We start from the raw sequence: 27,458 nt of genomic DNA on the forward strand, positions 1-27,458 counted from the left end.
GACCCAGTTCGTTCTTTTTTATACCATGATCCTTCCTATGTCACAACGATGTCCGCCTTAGTATGCGTTGAAATGGATTTAAAACAAACAAACAAAAACTAAACATACCGACCTACCTACCCCGCTTTGCCCTTGCTGCCTTAAAATTTTACGCTGCCAATACATGATCGTTTTCATTATTTATTTCTTTTTTAATTAGCTTCCGAGTCCAAAAGAAATCAATAAAATTTATAACTCAACCACTTTTCATAAACATTTTCACACATCAGATGAATTTTCGGTTTGCGGATACCGAACGCAAGCCCAGGGGATGTAAGAAGGACATGTTTTTCTTTTTATAATAATTTTTTCTCATTTTTCAATGTCTGTGATCGAGCGTATTTATAGTTTTGTTTGCTTTTGATTTCTATATCCACATTCATTTTGTATCAACTTAAGCCACAGATACAGAGAGAGAGAGTCAGAGAGAGAGGTATCCTAGTTACACTAGTACTTTCTCTCTCATTTCTATTCACCTTTCCTTTGCTTTCTTCTGCGTTCCTGAACGCTGGTCACAGTCGCGCTTTTCGACAGGTTTATGATTAATTATTATTTTGTAGATTTCGTCCCAAAGTGTGCTTCGTTCCTCTTCTTCGTGCAGTTAATTTCGCTGTTTATTATCCACCGGATTTGGGCTGCTTTACTTTGTTTCACAAAATTCAGTTTCCTTCAGCATCTCTATTTTCTCTTTTCATGTTTGTGAATGTGTACGTATATATTTACATATACATACATTTACATAGGTTGCATTTCGAATTTATACGCATATATGTATGTATATATATATATATATATGTTTTACGAATCCTTACCGACTAAAGTTTAACACAGTTACGCAATATTTGTTTGATTCCTAAACATCCACACATTCATACTCTCTTCTAAAAACGCGTTCGTCCTTTCTCTCGCCTCTACCACTACTATCCTCGCCACAGCTTTGTGGCTCTTTCCACTTTCCCCTGGAGACTCGGTTTTACAGTGACTTTATCATCACACCACCCACACCACACGACAAAAGGTGGAAGGGTCAGTCGATGTTTTTACTTTCATTCATGTATTTGAACAACGATCAAAAGCCACCGTGTAACACATTAAGCCTGCAAGTATGTTCAGAAGTGCTGTTGTTCCGGAGTTTCATTACTGCAAAGATTGCACGAAAAACAAAAAGCCAACGCAACAATCACTATAGAAGGAGGCAAAACATGCTGACTTCGACAGATTATAAATCAACGGTTTGAGTAAATAACGTCCTCTTTCTGGTGCAGCGATAGTGAATGTTATCTTTATGTTGGATTTTATATGTATGCTAATATGACTTATCTTCCGGTTTTTCACTGTACAACAGCTTCATCCCAAGTTTTTCCTTCTCCTTTAGGAATTTCTTGATCTTTCGCAAGGAAACACACCCACACACACACACACTCACTTTCACACGCACCGGCATACATAAACAACACATTCATACTTATGATCATCACGTACATACACACAGATACAAGCAAACTGCCTGTTTATCACCCCAATGCTTTTCTCCTTTATATAACTGAGTTTGAATTTTTTTCTTAGCATCATCTTAGTTGCGCCTATCATATTACTTAGTATATTTTTACACCACAACAACCCGCTTGTTCGCCCGGTGGATTTCTTTATTTCTTGCTTTCTCCAATCTCCGCCTGTTATCATCGCTATCGTTCCCCGTTTATCACCCGTCTTTATGTGTGTGTGTGTGTGTGTACGGTTCTCTATCTCTTTTCTGAATCGGCTATTTCCACTACCCCCGAAAAAAAGCCGCCGAGTACAACTCACAGAGTTCAATGTGCGCTCAAAAGCGCAAGCAAAAAGCTTGAGCCTTTTAATGAAGAAATCCTGTAATTTAATTCACTATAAAATATTATCCTGATCGTGGCACGATCGATAACTCCCAAATGATTTTACTTTCACCATGCCGAGAAGAGCAAGTATTGCAAAAATACACAGTGTGCACAAGTTCACTTTTTACCACCACCAACACTGGAGGTGGTGTTTCATGGGCAGTAGTTTTAAGTTAAACAAAAGTTTCCAAGCTAAACAGGGAACTGTCTGTAGTAGCGATGCCAAACAGCCTTCTACCTTTAACCACAAGAACACCGGTTAGGTAGGTTTTCCTTCCTCTTCTATTCATATTAAAATCGAGTAGAACACTTTAAAAACAAAAGTAAAAAAAGGGAAGGGTTTGTAATAAAAACTTCAACTAAATTGTCGCCCCTTTCAACTCTAAATGACTGACTAACTTTTGAGGATTTTACAAGAAAGATCGGGAAAAGGCAAGCTGTTGTGTGGTATTTCCTTTTTTTCATTTACCCACTTTTACTCGCTGTCAACCACCCACATTATCTCTCTCTCTCTCTTTCTCACACACACACAGGCGTACTTTCAAATGATACATATATAGTATATATATATATACTTTCGCGCTCACACTGTCATGCCTACCTAATATTAATTACTGAGTAGTACCCGAATGGAAAGCAACACAATACAACAACAAATAATAGTAATAATAAAAGTAATTAAAACAACGGGAAGGAGGCAATTATAAACCCACCGTAGGGGGTCCCTAGTTCCCTGTTGAAGTTGGTGTCCCTAAGCATACACACATAGATGGATATATCTAGAATATATCAGCAGATGCCACCGGCGACCGGAACTACCTCTAGGAGGTTCGTGTGTGTGTGTGTGTTTGTGTGCCGTTGCACCTAAGGTGTTGGGTGTCCTGTTCCTGGTCCAGTTCGTTTGACTCCACTCTTAGCAGAGGCTAAGAGTACTCTACTAGGGTGCAAACGTGTTCATCTGCCCGCCGCCGGTTTGTTGCTGCCGCGAGGTAGAGGAGGCTGAAGATGATGACGGGCCACTGCCACCACCGTTGCCCCCACCACTGCCACCACTGCCGGTGGCCGGGGGGATCGGTGCAAATGCCGGATACTTGAGCGTCGTCTGCAGCAGATCGTTGTGCTCCTCGAGCGAGTTCGTCGCGTAATGGACGACGAGTGACTTGAGCGAGTCGTAGATAAAGTACGGCTCCGCGAAACCATAGCCACGTTCCGTCTTCTGGATGATGCAGTGGTTCACGCACCCATTGCAAGCGATCGAGAGCGCGTGATGGCCGGCGCTGCGTGCTCGAATCAGGAACGTGCCGGTCGGTTTGCCGGCCAGCACTTGTTCGGCGTCCTGGCGCGAGAAGCGCTCCCGCAGCCACGTCGTATCGTCCATATGCGGCATCTCCTGGGCGGTCTGGCTCGCGGCGGAAAGGTACCCGTCCTGGAGGATCTGCTTGATCTGGCTGTCGGAGATGCCCTGCCGTTTGAGCCCCTCCAGGTACTGGTCCTTCTGCTTGGTCAGGTCGAGGATCTCCGGTTTCAGCTTAATCTGGACGCGCTGCAGCTCTCGCATATGCTCCTTCTCCTTCTCCATGCCATCGACCAGCGTGCGCTTGCATCGGTCCAGCTCGTCCAAACGCAGTTCGATGAGTGTGCGATTCTGCATCAGGCTGCACTTTTCGTGCGCCTCTGCTTCCTTCTCGTACTGGGTGTGGATCTGCAGCTGCTCGTTGAACAGCTTGCCGGCCTCGATGAACGCTTCTTGGGCCTGTTTGCGTAGTTCCAGGTGCGACTGCGCCTGGTTGTACTCCTCGCTGAGCTGTTCGCGTTTCTGGTGCATCGCGTCCAGCCGTAGCATCGTCTCGTACAGGTTCTGTGCCAGCTGGTGCACGTCCTCCTCCGTCGGGTAGATGTCGTCTTCGAAGCGCGAGATCGGATGCAGCAGGCAAATGTCCAGGATCGTGTTGTACTCCTTGAGCGTATGCGTCCGATACTCGTTGATCAGCTGCACAAGACTGCTGTAGGTGCCCTCCTGCGTAAACCCGTACAGCCCATTCTTGTGGTAGATTTTAATTGGCCGATCCGCACCGTCCTTCTTCAGCACGAGTGTATACTCGCCCGCGTCACTGATCGCATCGCGCACCAGGAAAGACCCATCCGGTGCGTCCATCATCTTCTCTTTCGCGACATCGCGCGAAATCTTACCCCAGTACCATTCCGCTTCGCGCAGCTCAGCCGGTGTGTCCGGGTCGGTAAGAAGCGTGCGGCTGGCCATAATTTGTGAGCCGCTACCGATGGAAATCGAACCGTACACGACGCTACCCGATAGCGATGAGGAACCGGCCCTGGTAAGGGTACTGCTGCTGCTACCACCAGTATACTCGTACTCTGGACCCTCCGGTGATGCGATGAGCATCTTCTTCGTGACACCTCCGCTTCCACTGGGGCCACCACTTCCGCTGCCGCTACTGCCACTGCTCGTACGAGACGTTTTGCGTGGCGGTACGGCCGGAATCGAGAGGAACTCGGGCAACGGTTCGTTCCAGTTCAGTTTGTACATGAGAATCTCCAAGATTCTCAGATGGTTCTTGATATTGCCCACAAATTGCCTATACCGTGGGGGGTGAGAGAAGCGTAACCAATTAGAATGAGTGAAGAAAATGCCGAGAATAACTTTCTATACTTACACAATCCTCTCCCATGCCGGTCGCATCAGAATATGGCACCAGTTTTGCAGCAACATTGTCGGCTGCTGTTTGTTTCCGCGCTTGAACTGCAGCTGGCAAATGCGAATCAGGTGCTGCATGAAGTAGTGGAGTGTTTTGCTGTGATGTATCGGCATCTCCTGGATCAGATGTTGCATCTGTTCGGCCGCTTGCATATCGCCCAGCTCTGAAAGCAGCGTGGAACGGACGTTTGTATTCTCGACTGTTCTTTCCTATCCTCTTAACTGTCAATCGCTATCTCTCTCTCTAAAGTTCACTTCATACTTACTTGAGGCTTCAATAAACGACTCGTACAGCATGACCGGTATTACCGGGTCCGGCAACTCGTGAAAGAACTTCTTAAGGACCGTCGCAACGCATTCCGGCGCGTAGCCGTTCAGATCGATGTTCAGTAGATTCTCGTTCAGCGCGTCGCGTAGCTTGTTCACATCGTCATACCGTGGCGGCGTCGTCCGGTAGATGACGTACAGATCGACCATGGTGTTCTGCTGTGCCATGCGCTCGAGGCTGCTGCACAGATCGATGACGATCTGTGGGGCTTTCTGTTGCGTCGCGTCGAACTGCAGGCAGAGACCCTTGGCGAAGACGTACCGGTGCTGCTGCTGGAGCATTTGGTGCTGCAAGAGAAGCCATCCGGTTGCACCGGTCGATTGTTGCTGCTGCTGCTGGTGCTGTTGCTGCTGCTGGAGCTGGTGGGTAGCGGCACTGCAGGGCGTTAAGCCCGTCACCGAGCACTGCCGGTGGACGACCAGATTGCACTGGGTGCAGAACAACCCCTGGTGGACCAGTCCGAACAGGATCTGCTTGCACATATCACATTTTTGCTGCTTCGAAAACGAACCATCGATGAGGTTGTGACCCTGGTGGTGCAACTGTTGCTGGTCTGGCGTCGTGCCGGTAGTGGCGGTACCGCCCGCAGCAGCCGGCGCACCTAGTTCGGCCACCACCGCCGGAAGGGTTGCCGTCATCTCGGCGCTCGTCAGGAGATGTTTGATCGTCGTCAGGATGGTTTGCTGATGGAATTCATTCTTAATACCCATTTGCTGCGACGAAAGATAAATTAACAAAATATAAACCGAACATGCTATTAGTGCCAAAGGGGCAAAACGGAGATAGAAAACTTACTTCAAGCTTATCACGATCCAAATTCGGTAAATCACAGCCTTTTATAGCTTTCGTTTTGAATACCTCCACGTGGTCATACATATTCACAGCGGCCAACCATTCCAACACATTTGCCGTCGTCCATTCGTTAATTGACTGCACGCGCAATAGGGAAGGAAGGAAACGATAGAGTTAGAGACTTGAGCGTTATGTTTGTCGAACGTTGAAGAACGTCCTTGTTTTACCTTTTCCGTCTTGTAGGTAGGCGGTACGTTCGGGTAAATTTCCGAATTTCTTTGGCACGGCCCATAGATGGCTAGCGGGAGGCATTTGTAGTGGAAACATGCTGAACAGTCTGTGGTGAAAATAAAAAACGAAAGCAATTAGATGTGTGAGAAGAACCGTAACACTCTTGTACTTACTTCTACACTGTCCTCCTTGCCGTCCAAGACCCCAGATGTAATCTCGGCCTGCAGTAAATCCCGTGGACACCAAGGCACAGGATGACACCGGAAAGAACGTTGGTTGAATCATCATTGTCGAGCAGCAACAGTAGCAACAGCATCGTTCACCACAAGGAGAGGCCAAGACGCGCCATGATCACAACGAGACAAGGGGGAAATGATGGAAGGGGCAGAATTCCACGTGGAAAAAGGAAAGAAGTAAAGAAAGGGCCGCGACAGAAGAATACAGGAGAATTACAGAACACGGGAGGGACACAACGTGTTAAGAGAGATAAGAAAAAAAAGGGACGAAGGAAGATAGCACCGAGCACAGAGGAAGAGAAAAGGAAGAGAAAAGGAAAAGAAAACAAACAAACAAACAATAGAGTTAGTTTAAGTATTGAATTTGTATCATCTTTGCACGCGCACGGACACCCTTCCTCTTAAAATGCATTTGCAAAGAAAAGTGCAGTCAAAACATAATCTCACAAGCAAATGAACGAAAGCATCGTGCAGGATTAAACCACCACAAGGCGGTTAGTTTTCATTGTTTTATCTATTTCTTTTTTATCTAATCAATTGACTCATTCGTTCACCCACAAGCATTCACAGATTGATTTGTTTGTTCGTTCGTACGTTCATTCATTCTCTCATTCGTTCCGCCGATCGGGTTTTTCTTCCGTTGCAATGTTTCTTGTTATGTTCTATAATTTTAGCGTTGTCTAACACATCGATACTTACAAAACAAACATATAATGGGAGTTACAAAGTACACGAATTCAGTCGCGTGAGCTTTGCTGCTCGATTTTATTTCGCCTTTTGCAAAAAAAACGAGAAATTGGGTAACATGTGGTGTTACACACATGATTGATTGGATTTGCGTTAGAACATTTTGTGTTAGAACATATTATAAAGGATGGAAGAAAGGGAAACCAACATGATAAACAAACAACAAAATTTACAGAAAAGCGGCAACAAGTTAATGTTCATTAATAGAAAAAGAGAAGAAGAGAAAGACATAGAAAGAGAGAAAAGAGAGAGAGAGAGAGAGAAAGAGAGAAAAAAGAGAAAAGTATAAATCAACTTGTTTCGTGATGAGGTAACACGCGTGAGTTTGAAAGGTACTCTTGTATGGTCATTTTGTATTACAAACAAAATCTATGCACAAACATACACGTCCACTCACGTTCGTACATTATTATTTAAAGTTAGCAACAAATAAAAAGCGGCACACACGCTCGCACGTACACACACACACACAGCCACACACATACACACTCACCCATACGCACACGTACAAAAGGAGAAGATATGTATCTCTCTTGCTCTCTTTCTCTCTCTCTATCCCTCTTGGTCTGTCATTGCACCCAAGATTTTAAAACATTTCCCAAAATTAAAAAATAACATAAACAGAGCAGTTTTATTTAAATGAAAAACAACAACTAACATCGGAAGCAGAAAACTATTTGCTGAGAAGTCATAAGCAAGGGAGTAATAATATTATTTCATCACTTAACAACCTTTTGCATTGACGTTCATGACGTAACAATTGATGCATTTGCAACTTTACAATAAAAATAATTATGTTGTTTGTCATTTTTTGCAAATTAGAAGTGGTTTACATCGGACAGCATGAATTTATGACACTATATTATTTACACTACAAAGAAACCATTAATTTATGACACTATTTATAAGCAAAAATTACAACATCAAATTACGAAGCTTGCGTGACTGATTTTCAAAACTATGAATCTAGATGGCAACAAAAAAATTATAAGGTGCATGAAAGGAGTAATAGGAAAGATGTGTAATTTGTGCGTGTGTTTGTGTGTATGTGAGTGCATATGTAATGATGAAAGTTTCCTTAATATTTTGCAAATGGAATGTCTACAAATTGAAAAAAAATTCACATGTTACAACTTTATATTGAACAGGCGAGTCCTCCAATCGTTTGTTATATACAATTCCATTTGATCAGTTGAAAATTATGATAAGCATATAAACATTGTTGTACCTGTGTGAATTAATACACAGTTTAGAAGCAAACCAACTAAAAACATAAAAAAGCAAATGGAAGTGTCTCTTCACAGAAGTAAATGTGATAAAAAGCATAATTGAATCGAACGGTACAGGAAGTTATAGCAAAGTACAATGTCCGGTCTGTGCGCGTCTACAGTAACTTCTCATCCGCCCATTGGATGCCGAAAGAAACTTACTTGGATCATCGCGGTCCGTGCCCGGCGTGACGCACTTGACGTAGAGATCTTCCGGTGTCGTACCAGTGCCGGACGCGGCGGCCTCGGCAGCTTCCTTTCCTCCGAGTCGCAGTCCGCCAAAGACATCGGTAATCTGCTGCTGGTGTTGCTGCTGCAGCTGGTGGCCGGCAGCGCCAATGCAGGCGCACCCGATCGAAACACACTGGGCAGCTCCACCACCGGCACCGGAGCTACCGGACACTTGCTGCTTGGATCCGGTGAGACCAGACAGAAGATACACGCCGTATGGCGGGGTAGGGTCGGTCAACGTGAATTGATGCACTAAAAATGCAAAAAGAAATAAAAAAAAGTCGGTAAATGAAAAACGTCCTTTACACCTTTTCCACAGTTTTCGTCGTCTGCCATGACGCTTCTACTACTTACACTGTACGTAACCCGTTTGCTTGGTGCGCACATTTGTCGCCTTGTACCAGGCGGCACCGGATCCTCCAGCACCGGCCGCTGCACTCGTCTGAGGTTTCGTCGTCGGTGGCATCCACACGTGCACAACGTCATCTTTCTCGTACGCGAGCTCATCCACCGTTAGCGGGGCCGTATTGTCCGCCACTGCGCAATGCGTGACAAATCCTTGCGGCTGCTGCTGCTGTTGTTCCTTCTGCTGTCCTTCGCCCTGAGTCTGTTGCGATTCATCCATTCTCACCTATTCACTTCCCGTACGAAACCGTCCCACTATCGCGTTTTCTTCTCCTATTTTAGGGTTCAACGTCGCGCTATGCACGTATGTACCACCCGTATCTCGTCATGCACGCTCGTCTGCCGCACAGCTGCTACCCACTGGGATGGCGATGGGATATTCAGGTTGATCGACCGTCGATCGTTTACTTATCTCTTCAGACTGCAAGGGGATTTTATCCCCTGTTTAATGGCGAAGTGTGTGTTTCCAAATTCACTCCCTCTAATGTTTTACAAACTAATCACACACCTGTCTACGACAGGCGCTTCTTGTACTACGGGTTTTATATCGCTTGTCGGACGTATGTTCGATTCTTGCTCCACCGTCGCTCGGTACTATACTCCCGGTTCCATCCGGTGATCGTCGTCGTCGTCGTCGTCGTTTTTCCGCAACCAAAACCAAAGTGTCGTCACCTTAACTAGCTTAACAGGATCAACACAAAACTCGATTCGTTGTTTTAGCGCTCTTCGGAGGGAGAAGCTTTTCTTGAGCCCTCCCCGGGATCCTGCTGAAGGTAGCCTTTGATCGTAGTTGTCGCGATAACACACCGACGTTCTTGCACCGATCCTTACTACCAAATCCTGTCCAGTAACGAATTGCGACGATTAATTAAAACAAAAGATATACTGCTTTACATCGGATATATGTCCACGCAATTAAACGTCCTGAAAATGTCCTTGCTAGTTTGGAAACCGCCCTTCTCCACAACTTCTCCACGTCACTGTTTCGGCGTACCTGTCTGTTATTCCTTTCTTCGTGGAAGGAAAAGGTTTCCACGCTTACACACCAAATATTTATCGCACCAAATGATTGACTTTAGTTGATTGTTCGTTTTACTGCTGTCCCTTTTTTCCTGTTTGTACGTGTGAGTGTGTGGTATGTGCGTAATTAACCCTTTAATTTTGTACGCCGCTGGAGTCACGGCTACTATGCTTTTTGATTTGTAGATGGATGATCCTCCTCGCTCCACGACACTTTCTGCTACGAACGGGTTTGGGGTGGTGGTCCGGCGAGCGCGTTTGGCGGCTCGATTCTATCAACCATGGGGAGGATGTTGTCTGCTTCTACTTCTACTGCTTCGTCGTCTTCTTCTTTGTAGGTTTGCGTTTCGCAAATGAGATAAGGCACAGAAGATGTTGGTGTGATTCAAGAAGTAAGCCTACACTTTCGCTTTTTCCGATGCATCATCGTAGTGAGCCGTGCTGCTGCTGCTGGTGCTGCTACTGGTGCTGCTACTGCTGTAGTGGTTGTAGTAGGCAGGGGAAGCCGAATCAAAGCTGCTGCTGCTGCTGCTGCTGCTCTGGAAGCGATTACCTGCTGGATAGGTAGTAGCGAGGCTGCGATCGATCTCTGCGAAGCTGACAAAGCATTGCTGCGGCGAAAAGAAAGGAAAAAGAAGACGATTAGCTACGGTACAATGTTGTCCACTAAACTCCACTAATTGTAGGAAAGTTTCAAAAGAAAAGCAAATCAAATTCCCAAAACATTCTGGTTGTAATGTTACACCTTGCTAATTTTGTACAAATGCGTTAAACATAACATTTCCGTGTTTACAATAGGTTCAATCGTTTATTTAAAAAAAAATATTTCACGGAACATTGTTGCTAATCTAATTAGGAAAAACAAATAACACCTTATAAAAGTAAAAAACGAGCAAATGATTATTATCACTGACGGTCGCAAAACGTGAATGACGCGTTCATTTATTTATAAAAAAAACTTAAAATGAAGGAAAAAAAGTTCACAAATCACGGTCTAGCCTTCCGTTTCTACGAGAGTTGTGTGTATATGTGTTGGAATGCAGGCGGCGGCGTCTCGAAGAATATTTGCTTTCGAATGGGGAACCATAGGCGCGAGTTTTATTTATTCGGAACCGCATCGAACTGGAAACGATAAATTATACACAACACTCACGCGGCAGCGATTCACTGCTCGGGCAGCAGCAACTCGATCTATCCCAGAGTAGAACCGTACCGCACACCGCATTCATCAAGCCGATCTCCGACCGACCACCTCCTCCCCACACACCACTTTTTCCTGTTGGCGTCTTCTTTTCCCACCCCCGAAAAAGCTGCCTCTTACACGGTGTGCGTCTCTTCACCACGGTGCACAGAGAGAAGCCGACTTTTCCGCGTATCCTGAAAACAAGGTGCCCCCACACTCGTTGGCGAACGACTTCATCATCAATGGTGTTCATCTGTCCCCTCTGGTTGAACGAAGGAAACCCGCGTCCCCGTGCATATCTTCATACCCACACACAGTCATCTAATATCGTATGATCTTTCTCGTCGCACAAGCTGTACATAGCCTGTTTTCCTGCTCAATTGATGCACGCAATAATTATTATGCATTGCACACTTGATTGCATTTCGGGAACGTACGATAATTCGCGATGCACATAAACAACTCTCTTCCTACGCACTAAACAACCTTCCTTTTCCCCCAATCTTTTCCAAGCGACTGGAAGTCTGGTTTTATCCTTAAAGGGCAATTTTATATGTATATGGATACAACATATAAAATACAACAACTGTTTGAGAAAGAGACACGTTACCAATGTTGAACATCTACGAGATGCGCCCGTTTGTATACATTCGATGCTTTACTCGTATCGGCCGCATATCTGTATCTAATATCCCACTTATAATACAAACTCCCACAGCGGTTGTTACAGTGAAGGATGAACATTTGTTTCATAACGATCCCGAACTGATCAGTAGTTAGCTTTTCATGCTTCAAAAATCACACATCGACTTTTATGCCCAAGAATTATAAATCTTATTACCATTTGGCTTGAGTCAACAACTCCAAACGCAAGAATTTCATCGCCACACATCTTCACGATGGCAAACATCTGGTGAACACACCTTCCCCGATAGGGGAAGTCGCAGAACGACACCATTGTATGGTATCGATGTAGAACTTTCTCGCCTCACACGCTCCGCTTTGTCGCGTTCTGGCCAATATCTCGGCTACATCGGCTAAGGTATCACATCTCAGCCCGCTGGCTGGCTAAGAACGTGCACAAAACGCAAAGACGCAATTATTGTGAGTGAGAGATATATGTATATATATATAAACATTTTGAGGCACATCATTTTCGGTACGTTCGTCGCGTTTCCGAAGACCGAAAAACGACGCAATTCCATTCGTTCTTTTCCTCCAAAAGTTGAGGCTAATAAAAATCCCATGCTTGCACCCGGGAACAGACGTTTTGCTGTACGGTTTTTGTAAGAAAACTAGTGGTGGGAGTGAAGAAATCTGACAAACAACCGCCGATTTTTCGAAAGGGAAAATAAAAACTCACGCTTGGAGTTGTAGCCCACAGCAAGCTCGAGAATACAACGTAAAAATGGTACAAATGGTCTCATTCATGTCGCATTTGTCTGCAGGAATCAATGAAGGGAACAAAAATAAAAAGTAAAATAAATATAAAAATAAAATAAAATTTACAATACGCTACATTGTTCCGTTCAGCACTGTTCCTTCTTCCACACGTGCACAATCAAACCATGACACTTTCTTATACTGGGCGGTCTGATAAGAGCTATCACTACCTCCCTGCCCTCCCCTCCCAAAACGCACACACACACACATCTACGATCGCAATTGTGACTACAATTTTGATCCTATAAATTTTTTTAATTGTTCCGATATCAGGCTCATTATTCCAGACAGACTGGAAAGTGCTGGTTGGGTTGGTCGTCTTCTTCGCTTTCTTTTTTCCATCTTTGCTGTGCTAAAGATAAGACCAGAACCTCGACAGGAATAGACCCTGCGCGCCCCTTGGTCTCACAGAATCGCCGGTACGTATGTGTGTGGAAGGTTTGTGCGAGAGCGTGTGTTAACGGTGCCTTGATAAGACGAGCATGTTACGATGATCAAACCCGATCCCTCACGCTCACAGCGAGCTTCGCTATCTTGTACCATCAATCTTACATCGAGCCACTTTTCTTCCTCGACCATCCTCACACCTCGGTTGCAGGTTTGTTCAGATTTTGGGTCGTTTATCAGATGGTAGTCGTTTCGATGCAGACCTAAGGGAGCCTCTTTCTGAACGATGACGGCTAAAAAGCCGGGCTGCAACAACACCGGAAGGTAGAAACCTTTAAACGATCGTACAGAGGAAAAGCATCGACTTGAATCGGTACAATGTAGAGGGGCAAAACAAAAATTGCAATTATTCATACCGCACGCAGCCTGCTCGCATAAAGCATCATCAATGTTTCTACACCGCGATCTGCGCCGCCAAAGGAATGGCCATTTTCAAACATTAAACTTATTCTCGGCCGTCCGCTTCAAACAAAGTATAAACCCACCGTCAATTACCTTGACATTTGGCCCGCTAATCTCTTCTTACCCTGCCGCGTGTCTGATCACGATCAAAGGAGAGGGAGGGGGGAGAGGTCACGAAAGGCCGAAAGCCACCCAAAACCTGGAACAGGAAGCATACACACTTTGTCGTCGTTCGCGTGGTTCTTGGCAAACATTTAAAACGCATTAACAAAAAATAATATATATTCACATTCCCCCCCTTAGGCCGAGAGGAAGGCTTCGTCGATCTGCTGACGTCTGAGAAAGCTTTTCCCCATCCTCCCTACATTGACACGAGACCTTCCCTCCCTTCGCCCTTCGGCGCAAGCGTAATGCGATTAAAAGACAGAATTGCCATCTCTGCAACCCCGCGCCGTGGAGGGGAGAGCAAAATTAAAACGCAAGAAAAAAAAACCTTTATTGAGTCCCGGCTCACGCAAACCGGCCAGTAATCGGGACGACATAAAAATAATAAAAATACAAAAAAAAATCATTTCAATGCGACTTCTTATCACCGCGACGACGGTGAAGGCGACGGCGACGACGAAGACGCTGTATGTAGATGCCTTTTTTTTAGTTTCATTTTCTCCTATTATTTGCAATGAAAATAATCAGCTACTGCAATGGGCAAGGAAAAACGAAGCAAAAAAATGGCCAGACACGCACGGAGAATCTTGAATCAGTATGCGAGAGGTTCAGACGCCGCGGAAGCGTGATTAGAAAATGGCAACGAGTCGAAGGAAAAAGATTATTTTTTCAACTCGACTTTTTTTATTCGACTAAGCCGGAACTGGGCCAACTGCGCACAGTCAGTAGTCATTCATTCAGAAACCCATTACTATTGAAGGTTTTCCCATTTACTCGCGTTGATTCTAGTTGATCGTGCCACTAGAGAAAATGTTACATTATGTATCTTTACCTGGTCCGGGATATCATTCCATAGCAGATGATCAGCTTGCAAAAAAGAAAGAATACACCCGGTCCCGCACGAAATGGTATCGATCGACCTAATTTTAATTCAAACAGATCCGTTTCGGATCGCTTCCGTCAGATCGTTTAGCGTGGCCACTTCGTATCGAAATATAGCTACCGTCGCCGTCACCGTCCGTCATCTTTATTCTTCACGCATGGTAGCCCCACGGCATCGGCTAACCTTAGGAAAAAGCGCACTGCAAACCCTCTTGGCCGATGGAGGAAACCCGGGCCCGGGCGGGACGGGTAATTTAAAGTGTGCGATTTTTTGCCTCCAAAACCATGGGGCTCTGCTTTTTACTACACGGCGTGTGTAAATACATAGCACCAGGCCGACAAAATTAGCGGTCAATAAAAAGCAACACACATGGGGGGGAATCTGGTGTGTCACGGAAAAGGGTTGGGGGGAGCGATGGGGCAGGTTACCGGCCGGAAGGCGCATGACGAATGGCACTCCCCTTCTTCTTCACCTTCGCAAATGCACATTTGCATGGCCGCCACAGGCCGGCAGCAAGCAAGGTGGGCCCCCCAAAGCAAGCACCTTGATAGATTTTACATTATTGATTATCGAAGTCGAAAAATTGGCTTTTCACACCCATCGCAATGCTATCGTCATCATCATCACCATATCATCTGCAAATACAGGAGCGATAATGAAACGGGACAGCAAGGAATTTTATCGTGACAGTTTGTGGTATGAAGATCTAAAGCAAAGGCCCGAGGGGTGGTCTGGGTGGTGCTGAGTGGCGGGAGGCACTAATAGCAGGGCTAGACAAACATGATTTTGGGGGCGGGCCAGATAGTGTTGATTGAGTGGGCCAACATTGCAGAAACAACGGGAGGGGGGTGTGTGGTGTGGTGGAGATCGTTGGCTTTACCAGGGATCTGTTAACTTGAAAGATGTGTATGAAATAAGATAGTAAATCTAATTTCTTCTATGTTGATAACTTTATTTTGAAGAACAAAACTTCTTTCTGTACCAACCCAAAACTGCTTTGACGAATAGGCGTCCAGCAAACAAAGACAAAAAAATTCACGACCGATTGATTAACGGAACCGTAATTCGCACCAACCTTCTAATACGAGTCAGGTGCCCGAGGATCAATCAAATCGAGACATCGAGAAGAATCGAAGCGTGGAGACAACTTGCAGACGATCAATTATAATGAAAAATACAACCAATATGCTAAATATAGGCATACCAGTTGTCCTGGTGTGATCCTAATACGCATTAGGTAATAATAAAAATGAAAAGAACCGTAAAGGTGGAATATTTGCTACTTTTGTAAAGCAAGAAAAGTCTTCTCGCTGGTGACGAAGCACCCGTACCCCCGTGTTCTTATTGGCGGCCTGTGCAAGCTGTTCAAACTTTCAAGCACATTGATGAGGGCTTAAAAAGATTTTTTTTGGGTTTTACGAATGCAAAGACACATTTAAAGATAAATAGAAAATACTCTGGGAAAAGCCTGGAATTCCCAGCCGAAGTTTGTTCGTTAACGATTTATTGCCTTAATAGACACGCACACAACACAATGTATAAAGAAGTGACTCAAATATATTATATCCATTTACGAGGGTGGAAAATTATTCAACAAAAATTTTAGCACATTGCTATGCTCGCAAACAAACCTACACATACCAAGCGTATGCCATGTCAGATCATTTTCGTAACTCTTTCTCTTCGATTTACAAGATTAAATTTCCATCCAAACAGTTTCTGGACTGAGAAAATCATTACGATTACCTTTGCTAGCAGGAAAACGATCAATTCAAGCACGTTTGTATGTAACCTGAAAATCCCGTTTCTTACTGTTAATCAGCAACAAAGTTTCTCTGTCATTTGAGGGTTGAACTAGTCCTTGGAAGCTAGGAAATAATCGTTTGTTAACACTCGCGATATCTCGTTTTGCTATCCTTTGCTCCTGACAAAGTCTTTTACGGGTCTTTATGCCTAGGTCGCTCTTTATTCTTCACCGATATTTGCTTTGTACGTCACTTGAAAGAAAAATCGCCAATGGCTGATAATAGGGTGATTTGATAGATTTTACAGATGATTATAAATATGATAGTAATGTGATTAACAATGTGGCAACCAAAATGCTAAAAAATCGCGCGTGTAGAAAAAGACCCAACCAGGCGAATGCCCCTTATCTGAAGGTCGTTTCAGCCGACCGTTGTTTAATTTTACCAGATTGCCCCCGGACCTGACATCAGTTTCAACGTTTACTTTGGAAAGTGATGCGACTGTTAGTTTCGGACAAAGAAGCATCGTTAAAATTATTTTCAAAATTTCACCCACCACCGACCGGCGGGGCCACTGACCCCCCGCACATTATCATGCACCACCACCATGTGACTTGCCCAGATTGAGTAACATTGGCACGTGTAAGTGATAGAAAGCATTTGGAAGGGAGGGGGGGGGGGGGGAGAAGAGTGATAGATAGGAGAATAATTTTCGGGTATTAGCGGTGGGGTAGGGTGTGCGGGGTGGCGGTTTGAGAAAACGCTTTTCAAGGTCCGGAAAGGAGAGAAAGAGATTTGGCACTAAAGTACGAGAGGAACCGTAGGGAAGAGAATGAGAAAGAAAGACTTTTCCTGCCACCCGTGGACACCTGCCGGAAGTGAAAGTGAGTGCCGGTCCCGCCGTGGTGCACTTTTAGGGATAACTGGTTCCATTGGGGTTGGGAGGGGGTGATGATACCTTCCCCTGCGATCTATCTTCAAATGAGGCACTAGATCTGCTTTGCTATGATCCAATTGGTTCGTCCATGTGCAAGAAAAAGGAAATTTTCGATTCCTGTCCTCAGCATAACCCTATCATTTTCTGAATTAAAAGAAACAGACACACGCCAGCACACATACGACGCACGGGAAACTCTGCTCCATCTCTCGCGCACTCTCTTCCCATCTCGCTCTCCGATTCCCTTAGGAAGAAAGTGGCGAGAGAAAGTAGCGCAAGAAGAGCGCATCTTCTATGCACGGTGTTCCAATGCGCACGCGCACAAGTCTCCTCCTTTCCCTACTCCCGCGCACCGAACACTCCACGGCACATTACAGGTTGTCAAAAAAGGCATGAATGAGAAATCCACCATTTCTCCCAACTCATCCCCCTACCCTCCACCTACACCAGCCAAGCACAGCTGAAAGAAAAGCTGCCCTCGGTTCACCCCTTTGTGGAAAGCGAAAAAAGGAAGTGCCACCTCGGATGGGGGAGCGAAACAACCGGAAATCCTATACCGCGCTGGGAGGATTAGAAAAGAGAGCTAAATCTGCCTCCCCCCCGCAGTTAGAGGTGAAAGAGAGCACAATGGATAGAAATAGGAAAAATTCTTCTTTTACAGTAGGCCGGGAGAAAGTGGGAGACGAAAAGAGATTGCGATCCGGGGCCGTCGGACCACTGAGAGCGCTGTAAGCATTTGACAGCGGCACAGGAGAAAATTCCGAATGGCGTTGACCCGATTTTTACCGGCATATTCACTCCGGGCCGGAAAGGATGTTGGTACAGCACACAGGGAAAGCAGCGTTGGAAGGATCTGTCAGATGCCACTCGGTGGGAGCGGCTAGGGAATGGGGGGGAGGGGGGGCTTTGCTGAAGTAATTTCTTTTAGTTTTTCGTCTTCCTTCGCCTGACAGTGTCACACTTCTTTGTGTGTTTCGGAACACGCCAGCAACGAGCCACCCTGTTTCCCGTGCAATCTAATGCCTCCTCAATGACACTTACTTGCTTTCGCTTTCCCCTAACCCCCTCCCCATCGGAGGGTATTAGGATATGATTTACTTCCAGCCCATTTCACATGCCTCCCCGTTAAATCCCACTCGTTAAAGTACTTGGTAGCAACTTTTCCCAAGCTTCTTTTATTCGTCACATAATACGTGGTCCCTATTCGTGGCAGATGATTTCCAATGTCGGCCTAAGAGAATTTAAAAAAATAACTTACGTCCAATGAAACAGGCAGAGAAGATTGTTGTTCATGTGTCAACGATGAGTTTAAGGCATTAGAAAATTGATTCCCCCAAAAGCTGGAAAGAAGGGTTTTCAACAAAGCACGGACGACATGGAAGGGTGCGTTCCGTGGGGGGAGGACAAACTCTATCGGCACCCGCACACATCAGCAAGCAGCAGGACAGAAAAGAAACGACCTTGAGGTTTAATGTACAAACCTTTGACTGCCCTATTGTCAACGTGAATTCTCATGTGCTTGCGCGAGAAGGGGGTGCGTATTATACATTTAGTTTTCCTAACAAATCTATGGTAACAAAGAAATTGAAAATATAATTTACACTGCCTTTCACAGTGTTCGCAAAATTATATTGTGATGCCCCCTAAGAAATAGTAGACTTTTCTTCTTCCGACAATCAGTCATTTTGTGTAATTTATACTACCGACTACCAATATGTTCTCTTCCTCCAACAGAAATCTCGCGTTAGATCTTATTTTAAGCAAAGCGTTTCCAATTTTTTGCTGCCAAAAAATCCGGTTCACACTGGACAAAGAGTGTCCGGACACATGCAGCACATCGGTGTTAGTTTGGGCGTTTATACTGATGTGTCTGTGTATGGGAGATACCATTTGTACCGCGCGCGAGAGAGAGAGTGCAAGCGTCTTTGAAGAGCAATAGAAAAAGAAGAGAGGCCTATGGGCGAGAGAACACACAAGTGCCTACCGATCAACAATCGGTTTCTATGCAACATTTATGACCCTTCCCCCTCGATAAACCCCCTCCTCCTTCCTGCTTGCAGAGACACCTTGACAAACCACGGCCCGTTTCAGGGGTTCGCGATAGTTTTCGCCGGGTGTTAGTTGTGCTCGTTGGAGAAAAAAAAAATGACGGGTTTGTTAACCATTGGAGGGAAGGGGCATTGGGAAAAGGGGGGTTGCGTTGTCTGTTGCTGTGTGTCAAGCAGTCACCACCCAAAAGGTACCACACACCAGCCGGCCAATCCTGACACCACCATCGGACACATGAATCCATCGACTGTGACCGGTAGCACAAATTATGCAACGAACGCACCACCACTCTGGACACGCACACATACACGCACACATACACACGTTTAAGGGTATGGAAGCATCGTCCGAAGTGGTGGAAGGGAAAACAAAACGCCACAGGCAACATACCGGCCCGCTGTTCGGGAAGTGGAAGAAGAATACAAATCATTCGAGCAAGAAGCGTCCTCTCTTCATATCGAGCACGTCGCGGAATGGCGTTCTAAAAAATATTAGAATATTTTACGTACGGTACACACACACACACGCTGGCCAGGAAACTTCGCTTTCCACCGGCGTGTATTGTGCGTCGTGCCTCTTGGGTGCCCCATGGATAAAAAAAGGCAACCAAAAACCCATTCGTTCTTCGTCATCCCGCGTATCCATCATTCGTCCAAAGTTGGCGTCGTCGTTAATTTCGTCGCGTAGAGAGCGGTCGTCGAGAATGGGTGAGGTATTGGCGATTTAAGAAAAAAAAATCAGCATCAACGGAAGAGGAACACACGTCTAGCATATAGTTTGCCGGTATATACCATACGCGGGGGAAGGTCCTACTTGCGTCCCGTTTGCGCATACACATTCATCTAACACGAAAAAGTGTTTCCATCACCCTCAGGCCATTAGAAAACGCGACTCGACACAGGCAAACCAGCTCTCCACGGAGCAGCCAACTAGTCGACCAGCGAAACTAAACCAACGAGCTGGCAAGCGTGCCACTCGCGGCCGGTAGCAGCAGTAAAAAGCGAAGCGCAACAGAGCCGCTGTGTGTGCGTGTATGTGTGTATTTGTTCCTTCCTCAAGGACAAATCGGTCCACTACACCTCCTCGCAGCCGCCACACCAGGCCGTATCATCGCGTCCCTTCATCCACCGCTTTGTACCAAGATCCCGTTCTGTGCGGCGTCTTCGGACTCGCTCCAACTGCTGCCTTTGCTGCTGCTTTCGCACTCTGTTCAACCAACTAGTCTTCTGGCAACGTTCCACAAACTTCGCTGATCTTCTCATCATCCGCTATGCTTTTCTCGCTGCTAGCTAGCGCGATGACGAAGAACACACACACACACTCACTCTCACCCTCTCTTTTTCTCTCTGCTGCTGATGCTGCTGCTCGCGCACTCCTTTCGCATCACCCCATCGCATGCTCTGCGCCCACAAATGCGGCCACTTCTGCTGTACCGTAGGCTCATATGATGGCGACTACTGCTGCTAATGCTGCCGCTTCTGCTGCTGCTGCTGCTGCTGGCTGGCTGTATTTTTCGAACCCCTTTTGCTTTGCATATGTGTATTATGGGGGCAGATAAGTGCGCATAGACGGATGCATGCTTCACCTAGCGGTGTTACTACAGTCAAACGCTAATAGCAACTGTGTAAAAGCAATACTAACTTACAATCGAATAGAGCCATTTTTATACTAGCTTATCGAGATCTCCCCTACATATGAATTTAATTGCATCACTTTTCTTTCCCTTTTCAAAGAATTGGACAGTATGCTGCTAAACTGCTGCACCAAAGCCTGCCCATACTTTCTTAGTATTTTTAGTAAGATCTTGAAAACTCTTAAATTTGAACCAGCAGTACTCGAAAAACTAGTTCCGTTTGAGTAGTCGTCCCAATTTAATTACGTAGGATTTGACCTACCGTCTCACATCAATCATGTAATTTACTTAGCCGGCGCTACAACCACTGAGCGATCTTGGCCCGACAGAGCTCCTTCCGAAATTGCTCCCGGTCGCTTGCCAAACTGACTGGTCCATTTCCGTATCCCGGCTTTTCTGGTGGTGTCATCTACGCCATACTTCCATCTAAATTCGAGGCCTACTATGCCTGCTCTGCTGCTCGAGACAGCCTAAAAAGGCAGATTCGCTTCACGGCGATGAGAACTTCGTACAACTTGTATAGCGCGTCATTATATCGGGTCCTCCATTGTTCCTGTTACACACAGCCAAAACCACCCTGAGCATCTTTCTCTCTACAACAGCTAAGAGGGATTCGTCAGATTCCGACAGATTTGATGTCTCGGAGACGTATGTAAGCACTGGAACTCTAAATGTCCGGTTGTTCCTAGCTTCGACTGCCTTCTTGGTTCTTGGGTCTTGGTTTCGGCAATAGTTGCCCAACATCATCTTGGTTTTTCCACGTTATTCTGCAATCCGAGGTTATTAGCCGCTTGCTCAATCCTTTGGTATCTTTCTGCTTCATAGAAGAGTGTTCTACCAATACTGTCAATATCATCAGCGTATGCCAGGATCAGGATAGACTTATAGAAGATGTTCCCCGAAGTTTCTCGTTTTGAATCTCAGATGGCCCTCTTTAGCACCTTATTGAAGAGTTTGCAGGCAGGCATCACCTGCAACAGCTATTTCTACTGCTATGCTATCGTTATTGATCTTGATTGAGGAATCAGGATCTTCCCACTACAATGAACGGATAGCTAACCTAGTGAATCGTCGTTGCATATTTTCAAGTCTATTGCACCAAAGCCCAAAGTGTGGGGATCAACTTACGTGACTTCTTTCAAGCCAAAGTAGAAGACACTGCTTTAGTATCGTTACTATTATTCGCTAGCTACCTGTCCCGGACAAGAATCTCTCCCGCGGTAACTCTTTCCGGGCGCCAGGTTGCACCCAGGCGAAGACGCTTTATCCTCCCGCTTAGCTACTGATCATACTTCATTTAAATTTGGGTAGTTCATAAAATGAGACTTGCTCCGACAGCGATGCCTATTATCATCGAATCACTTACCAAGCTAATTGTGCCAAACATACAGTCTGACAAAAAAGTATCCGTACAGTCACCAATTTTAACTTTAAGCCTAGTTATCTCAGCGACTACGTGACCTACGACAACCATTTAAACGACATATCGTAGATAAACTTCTATTCTTTCCAATGAGTACTGAACATTTCGGAAAAGTTACTTGTAGGTCACTTTGTTCTAAAGAAACCCAAAAAACTCTCAAAACCGATGACAAAAAAGTATCCGTACATGATGAGTATTGATGATGTGCCATCCGTACATGATGTGCAAATATGTTGCAATCAATGCCACTTGCCTCAATAATAGCCTACAGGTGCCAAGGCATAATTTCTACCAGTTTTTTCTTTCGATTTTCTTCTTCAATGGCCCGCTCACAGTTGAGCACGTCGTACTGACATGGCCTGGTCACCAATCGTTCTCCAAGTAGCTCGGTCCATGGCTGCAGCCCTCCAACCCCGGTCGCATCCGATGTCTCGCAGGTTCTGCTCCACTTGGTCCATCCACCGAGCTCGCTGAGCTCCTCGTCGTCTCGTGCCGGGCGGGTCGCTGGTGAGCACCTTCTTGATGGGGCATGAGTCCGGCATCCTCATGACATGCTCCAACCAACGAATCCTGCCGGCCTTCGCCACCGTCAGGATGTCCGGCTCGCCATACAGCTCAGCTAGCTCGTGGTTTATCCTTCTCCTCCACACGCCCTGCTCATACACGCCGCCAAAGATAGACCGGAGCACGCGCCGCTCGAAGACTGCGAGAGCGTTAGCGTCCTCCGTGAGCAGAGTCCAAGATTCGTGCCCATAAAGGACGACCGGTCTAATCAGCGTGCGGTATATGGCACACTTAGTGCGTGGGAGAAGCCATCTGGACCTCAGGAGTTTGTGGAGCCCATAGTAGGCACGATTCCCCTGAACAATGCGCCTCCGGATTTCGCAGCTTACGTTGTTGTCCGGAGTTACGACAGTGCCAAGGTAGCAAAACTCCTCTACTACCTCGAGTTCGTCGCCGTCTACTGATACACTGCTCCCCAGCCTGGCTCTGTCACTGTCAGAGCCTCCGACGAGCAGGTACTTTGTTTTCGTCGCATTGATCATCAATCCAATCCTTGCGGCCTCGCGTTTCAGTCGGGTGTACGCCTCGCACACCGTCCTTGTGTTCCGCCCGATGATGTCGATGTCATCCGCGAAGCCGAGGAATTGGAGAGAGCGGGTGAAAATCATGTCGAAGCCCGCGCTCCTCATGACACCTTCCAGAGCGATGTTGAATAGAAGGCAGGAGAGTCCATCACCTTGCCTCAGACCCCGGTGAGATTCGAACGGATCCGACAGCATGTTCGAAATTCTCACCTTACACAGCACCCTCTAAATTGTGGCCTCTAGCAGCCGACCCAGCTTCTTGGGAAAGCTGTACTGCCGCATAGTCTTCCATAGCTCATCGATCGATTCGATATATGCTGGAAATTTGACCCGATTTTCAAAATAGTTCTAAAGAGGTCTACTAAGATCAAGATAATGTCCCGTTGATGGTAAATCTAGGCTTCTTTCGACAAATGTTGTATAGTGATCGATTCCGGAGACTTTGGAAGTATCGTCAACACTTGTATGGTCTCATAAAGTGGTTACTCTTGGACAATACATGGCCTAATCTTGGGATCGTATTCTTACTCAGAGAGCATATTATTGAACATTTAAAGTTTAACCTAAGCATGGCTTGTCCAAGTGACACTACATACAGCGTTTTTAGGCACATTGGGTCGTCAAATTCCTTAGTGTTTCTTACCACTTAGAAACATATCACAACGATCTAAGGCTCAGGTTTCGTAGTTGATGGATGACAAATTTAAGGGGTCCAGTATACCACAGAATAGTGCTACTCCCGCTTGATTGATGATTGCGTTTGACAAGTTGAGCATCCAGTGACCCTAAGGAGCAACGATTCGGTATAATTATCACTGTTAACGTTGGTCGTTGGAGAAGAGGATAGTTTGCATAGGCCGCCGGCCACCTTCGGTCATAGGTCCCAAATAGCACCCGGTTGTATAATATGGACATTGGATTATATATGTTCTAAGATATTGAAACACCCTCAAACACCAGGGGAACGGTTCAGTCAAGTACCAATCGATAGAATTCGGAATCTTCTGAAAGCACCTAAGCGTTTGATTGACTTTCGCCATTGCTGTTCGGGTAGTGTTCATACAATTGTCCATCGCATTTCGTGACATCGTGTGTCCACGGGTTGCTGTGTGAGTTGAATTTCGTGAGCATGGCTCTTCTCGCGTCCCTCTAACAACGCAGTGTATTTGGTGAGGTTGTTAGACTACTCGCTCGCGTGCATACGTAAAACCATTTTCACGTATTCCGCGGGCCGAGCGTGTCTGTGTACGATAAGCCCGTGGCAAGTTGGTGGTTCCTTCCAACACACTTTACCTTGCCCACAAAATGTTTCCACAAGCCAACAGGGACCACCACCTTCATCTTCCTTGACGGATACCCTGACAAATTCGATCCCGGCTAGATTTCCGATCATACAGACGCGCACATACATAGAGAAACACACGCGCGACATAGCACACTGTGGGCCACCCCACTCCCCCACCATACACACGTCACCAATTGTGCACACCGCGGGCCGCTAACCGGCATCGCGATCATTCTCTTCCCGACCAGCAACGCGTGTGTGTGTGCTAGACGTGGACACGCGTGCGCGAGCGTGTGTGGAATAAGCGATGATCGCGAAGGCAACTTCCGCAGCGCACCTTTGAGGAAGTGGCCACAACCACACCACGACGTTGTTACCAAAGGCAGTCAAGTTAGAGGAAATACAAAAAAGCAGTCACTAGACCGCTGTGTGGTGACCCAGACCAGACCTGTTCCGATGGCCTAGCAATGTATTCTGCCAATCTCAGCATCAATTTCCAAAACATATTCACCCCGATAAAAGTTGCACTCAATTTGCCATCTCCCATTTAGCTACTTCTACCGTCTGTTTTTGTAACAATGAAAACATTCTAGCAACGCAAATGCGTAGGTCAGCAATGCTGAATAACTTCAATCGAATCAAGTAATTAAAAAATCAAGCCGCCTAGTATTATCTACATCTAGCATACCCAAGTCGGCCAAACCGGCATCGTATAGTACATCCAGCCAGCATGTAGCCAAAGCCATCCAGCAGCAAATCTTTCCAAGGTGAGTGAGAGTCGATGGAAATGTCAAAAACCCATCTCTGCTCATTCAGTCAACATCAGTGCTCGGCTGGCAGTCCCCACATCCCTCCCCATGCTTCCAGCGAGCAATTCCAAATGGAGTCCGACGGAGAGATGAGTATGCGTGCGCGAAGAAGGACTGAAAAGGATACCCATAGCGATGGGGCGCAAGTACATAAAAAAAAGTGTGTCCGAGCACGGTGCGAAGCAAGTTTGACGTTACATACATATCTCGCGTGCATGCGTCTCTTTTCCGGGTGTATGCTCCACTTATTCTCATCCTTTTCGTGCACATCTTTTTTACATCGAATCCCACCATCGCCAACCGGTCATACATTGTCAATGGAACCAGCCTGCCAGCCAGCGAACTCTCATTTTTCATGCAACGCTTTCGCAACCTGAATCCAATCCAGCAGCACGAGCAGCAGCAGCAGCAGCAACGGCAGCAGCAGCTTACTTACACACCAAAAGCCGCGACGCACACACAGCTACTTCGATCTTCTTCGCGAGGAGCTGCTGGCACGTCCACACGTCTTTGCTCTAACTCCAGCGTCTTAGATGGTCGTTGCCTTTTTTTTCTTTTCATCAGCCCAAATTTATTCACATTGCCTCCCACTCACGGGCGGCGTGTGGAAGCCACCGCGCGATCTAGCAGGCAAATTAAAATGATCTCTCATATTGCCCCCCTTCTTTTCCCGCAACCATCAACACTCAGCCCCCTTCCCTATCCTTCTACCTTGCCAAATGTAACGCTCTCCGGCACTATCTTGCCATCCGGCAGCGCAAAGGGAAGGGCGGTGTGTGTTGGGCTGGCAATTTTTATCATCAAGCAAATTAAATTAGAAAAAAAAGCAACCGATCCTCACCACTCACATTTCCCGTTGTGCATACATAATAGCGAATGCAAATGCTGCCCCCAAACGCTCACACTGTTGCCATGCCGTCCAGCGCCAGTGCCAGTGTGATCATCATGCAGCAGAGTAAGGGGGAACCCGATTTACACGCTTGGCAGATCATTCATCGATCTTTCTCCCCCATGGGAGATCGATCCATCTCCCCATGCAAATATGGCATTTGAAAGAACGAAGTACACTAATTTTAATTACCATCTTTTGTCAATTGCCAATCGCGTCGATCAACTACTTTGTTGCCAGATGAAACATTGTGTGCGCATCCTCTTTCCTCTGCCTCTATGATGCTCGTCCTCGCTCAAGATCCCATCGTCCACCACAGGCCTGTATCCGTAGTAGTCGAAGCAGCAACTGTCACCTCGCGTGTTCGATGTAGTTGTGGAGAGGCTCCGCGATTCTACACTCGTCGTTCACTTTCTCTACACCTTCCGCACCCCTAGCATGATGTGGTTCGATGTCGGTAGATTTCCTGCTGCTGCTGCTGCTGCCGCTGCTGCTTCTGCTGCTTCTTCTTCGCTTCACACAGCACACGACCAGCTGCCATATGCGCGAACATTCACACGTACACGCTCGCACACATCACCCCTGGCGATTCCACGGCAAACTACTTTTCGCGACAGCAAAGCGAACGAACAAAAAAACCACTCACACTGCTGGGCCTCCAAATCGCGAACACCGTTCGACACTCGCGGGGCAGGGAGAAGAGATAAACGTCAAGCGCACACCCGCCGCCACACACCGCCGCGACTGCAGCGGCGGAGAGAAGAAAAAAATCGTAGGAACGAATGTAACGAAATCGCTCGCAATTTTTTTCCCTCAACCTTTTCGGTTACGGCAGATAGACTTTCCTACGACTTTGTTTTAGCCACTCTTTTGTTCACATCACCTTAAAAACTTCATGATAAACGTACTAGAAGCCGTTAATTCTTCAATCGGCCGATCATTTCATCCACCTTCAGGGATTCACTTCAATTCATCTCGGGTTTGTTGAAAAGAAATAAAAACGGTTCCACGCGACACACTCGCGAATACAAAGGGCAGACCTTCGCCACTTCAACGCTTGCAATATTCGACACAAATTTGCGGAACTTCAGTCGCTTAACGACACAGAGGCGCTAGAGAAGCGTTAGCGAAGAAAAACGGCATGCCACACTTTCTTTGTCCTTTCCTTCTGGGAGCATATTTCTGACCCTCCTCTG

General features: G+C 46.3%; 1 protein-coding gene across 3 annotated transcripts; it reads right to left on the reverse strand.

Moving 5' to 3' along the window:
• Positions 1–2,174: 2,174 nt before the first annotated feature.
• LOC131266088 (uncharacterized) lies at positions 2,175–27,444 on the reverse strand. Of its 3 annotated transcripts, none has more exons than XM_058268443.1 (10): positions 26,909–27,444; positions 8,811–10,492; positions 8,388–8,708; positions 6,910–6,984; positions 6,148–6,195; positions 5,971–6,080; positions 5,747–5,881; positions 4,890–5,664; positions 4,583–4,787; positions 2,175–4,504 (listed from the first exon to the last, which is right to left on the reverse strand). In XM_058268443.1, exons 2-10 carry the CDS (start codon positions 9,079–9,081, stop codon positions 2,848–2,850), a joined length of 3,597 nt encoding a protein of 1,198 aa, XP_058124426.1. In that variant the 5' UTR covers positions 9,082–10,492; positions 26,909–27,444; the 3' UTR covers positions 2,175–2,847. The 3 variants fall into 3 exon arrangements, with proteins under 3 accessions (XP_058124426.1, XP_058124425.1, XP_058124427.1); XM_058268442.1 differs by having other exon boundaries at positions 26,455–27,444; XM_058268444.1 differs by lacking the exon at positions 6,910–6,984 and having other exon boundaries at positions 26,455–27,444.
• Between the last annotated feature and the right edge of the window lie 14 nt (positions 27,445–27,458).

Source organism: Anopheles coustani, chromosome 2 (assembly GCF_943734705.1).
Source record: "Anopheles coustani chromosome 2, idAnoCousDA_361_x.2, whole genome shotgun sequence".
In the NCBI taxonomy this organism is placed as follows: domain Eukaryota; kingdom Metazoa; phylum Arthropoda; class Insecta; order Diptera; family Culicidae; genus Anopheles; species Anopheles coustani.

Coding starts and splice junctions, on each gene's coding strand:
- LOC131266088 (XM_058268443.1), bottom strand. CDS start 9,081: ATGGATGAATCGCAACAGACTCAGGGCGAAGGACAGCAGAAGGAACAA. Junction 8,709..8,810: donor GCAAACGGGTTACGTACAGT/GTAAGTAGTAGA, acceptor TTGCATTTTTAG/TGCATCAATTCACGTTGACC. Junction 5,665..5,746: donor TGGATCGTGATAAGCTTGAA/GTAAGTTTTCTA, acceptor CTTTCGTCGCAG/CAAATGGGTATTAAGAATGA.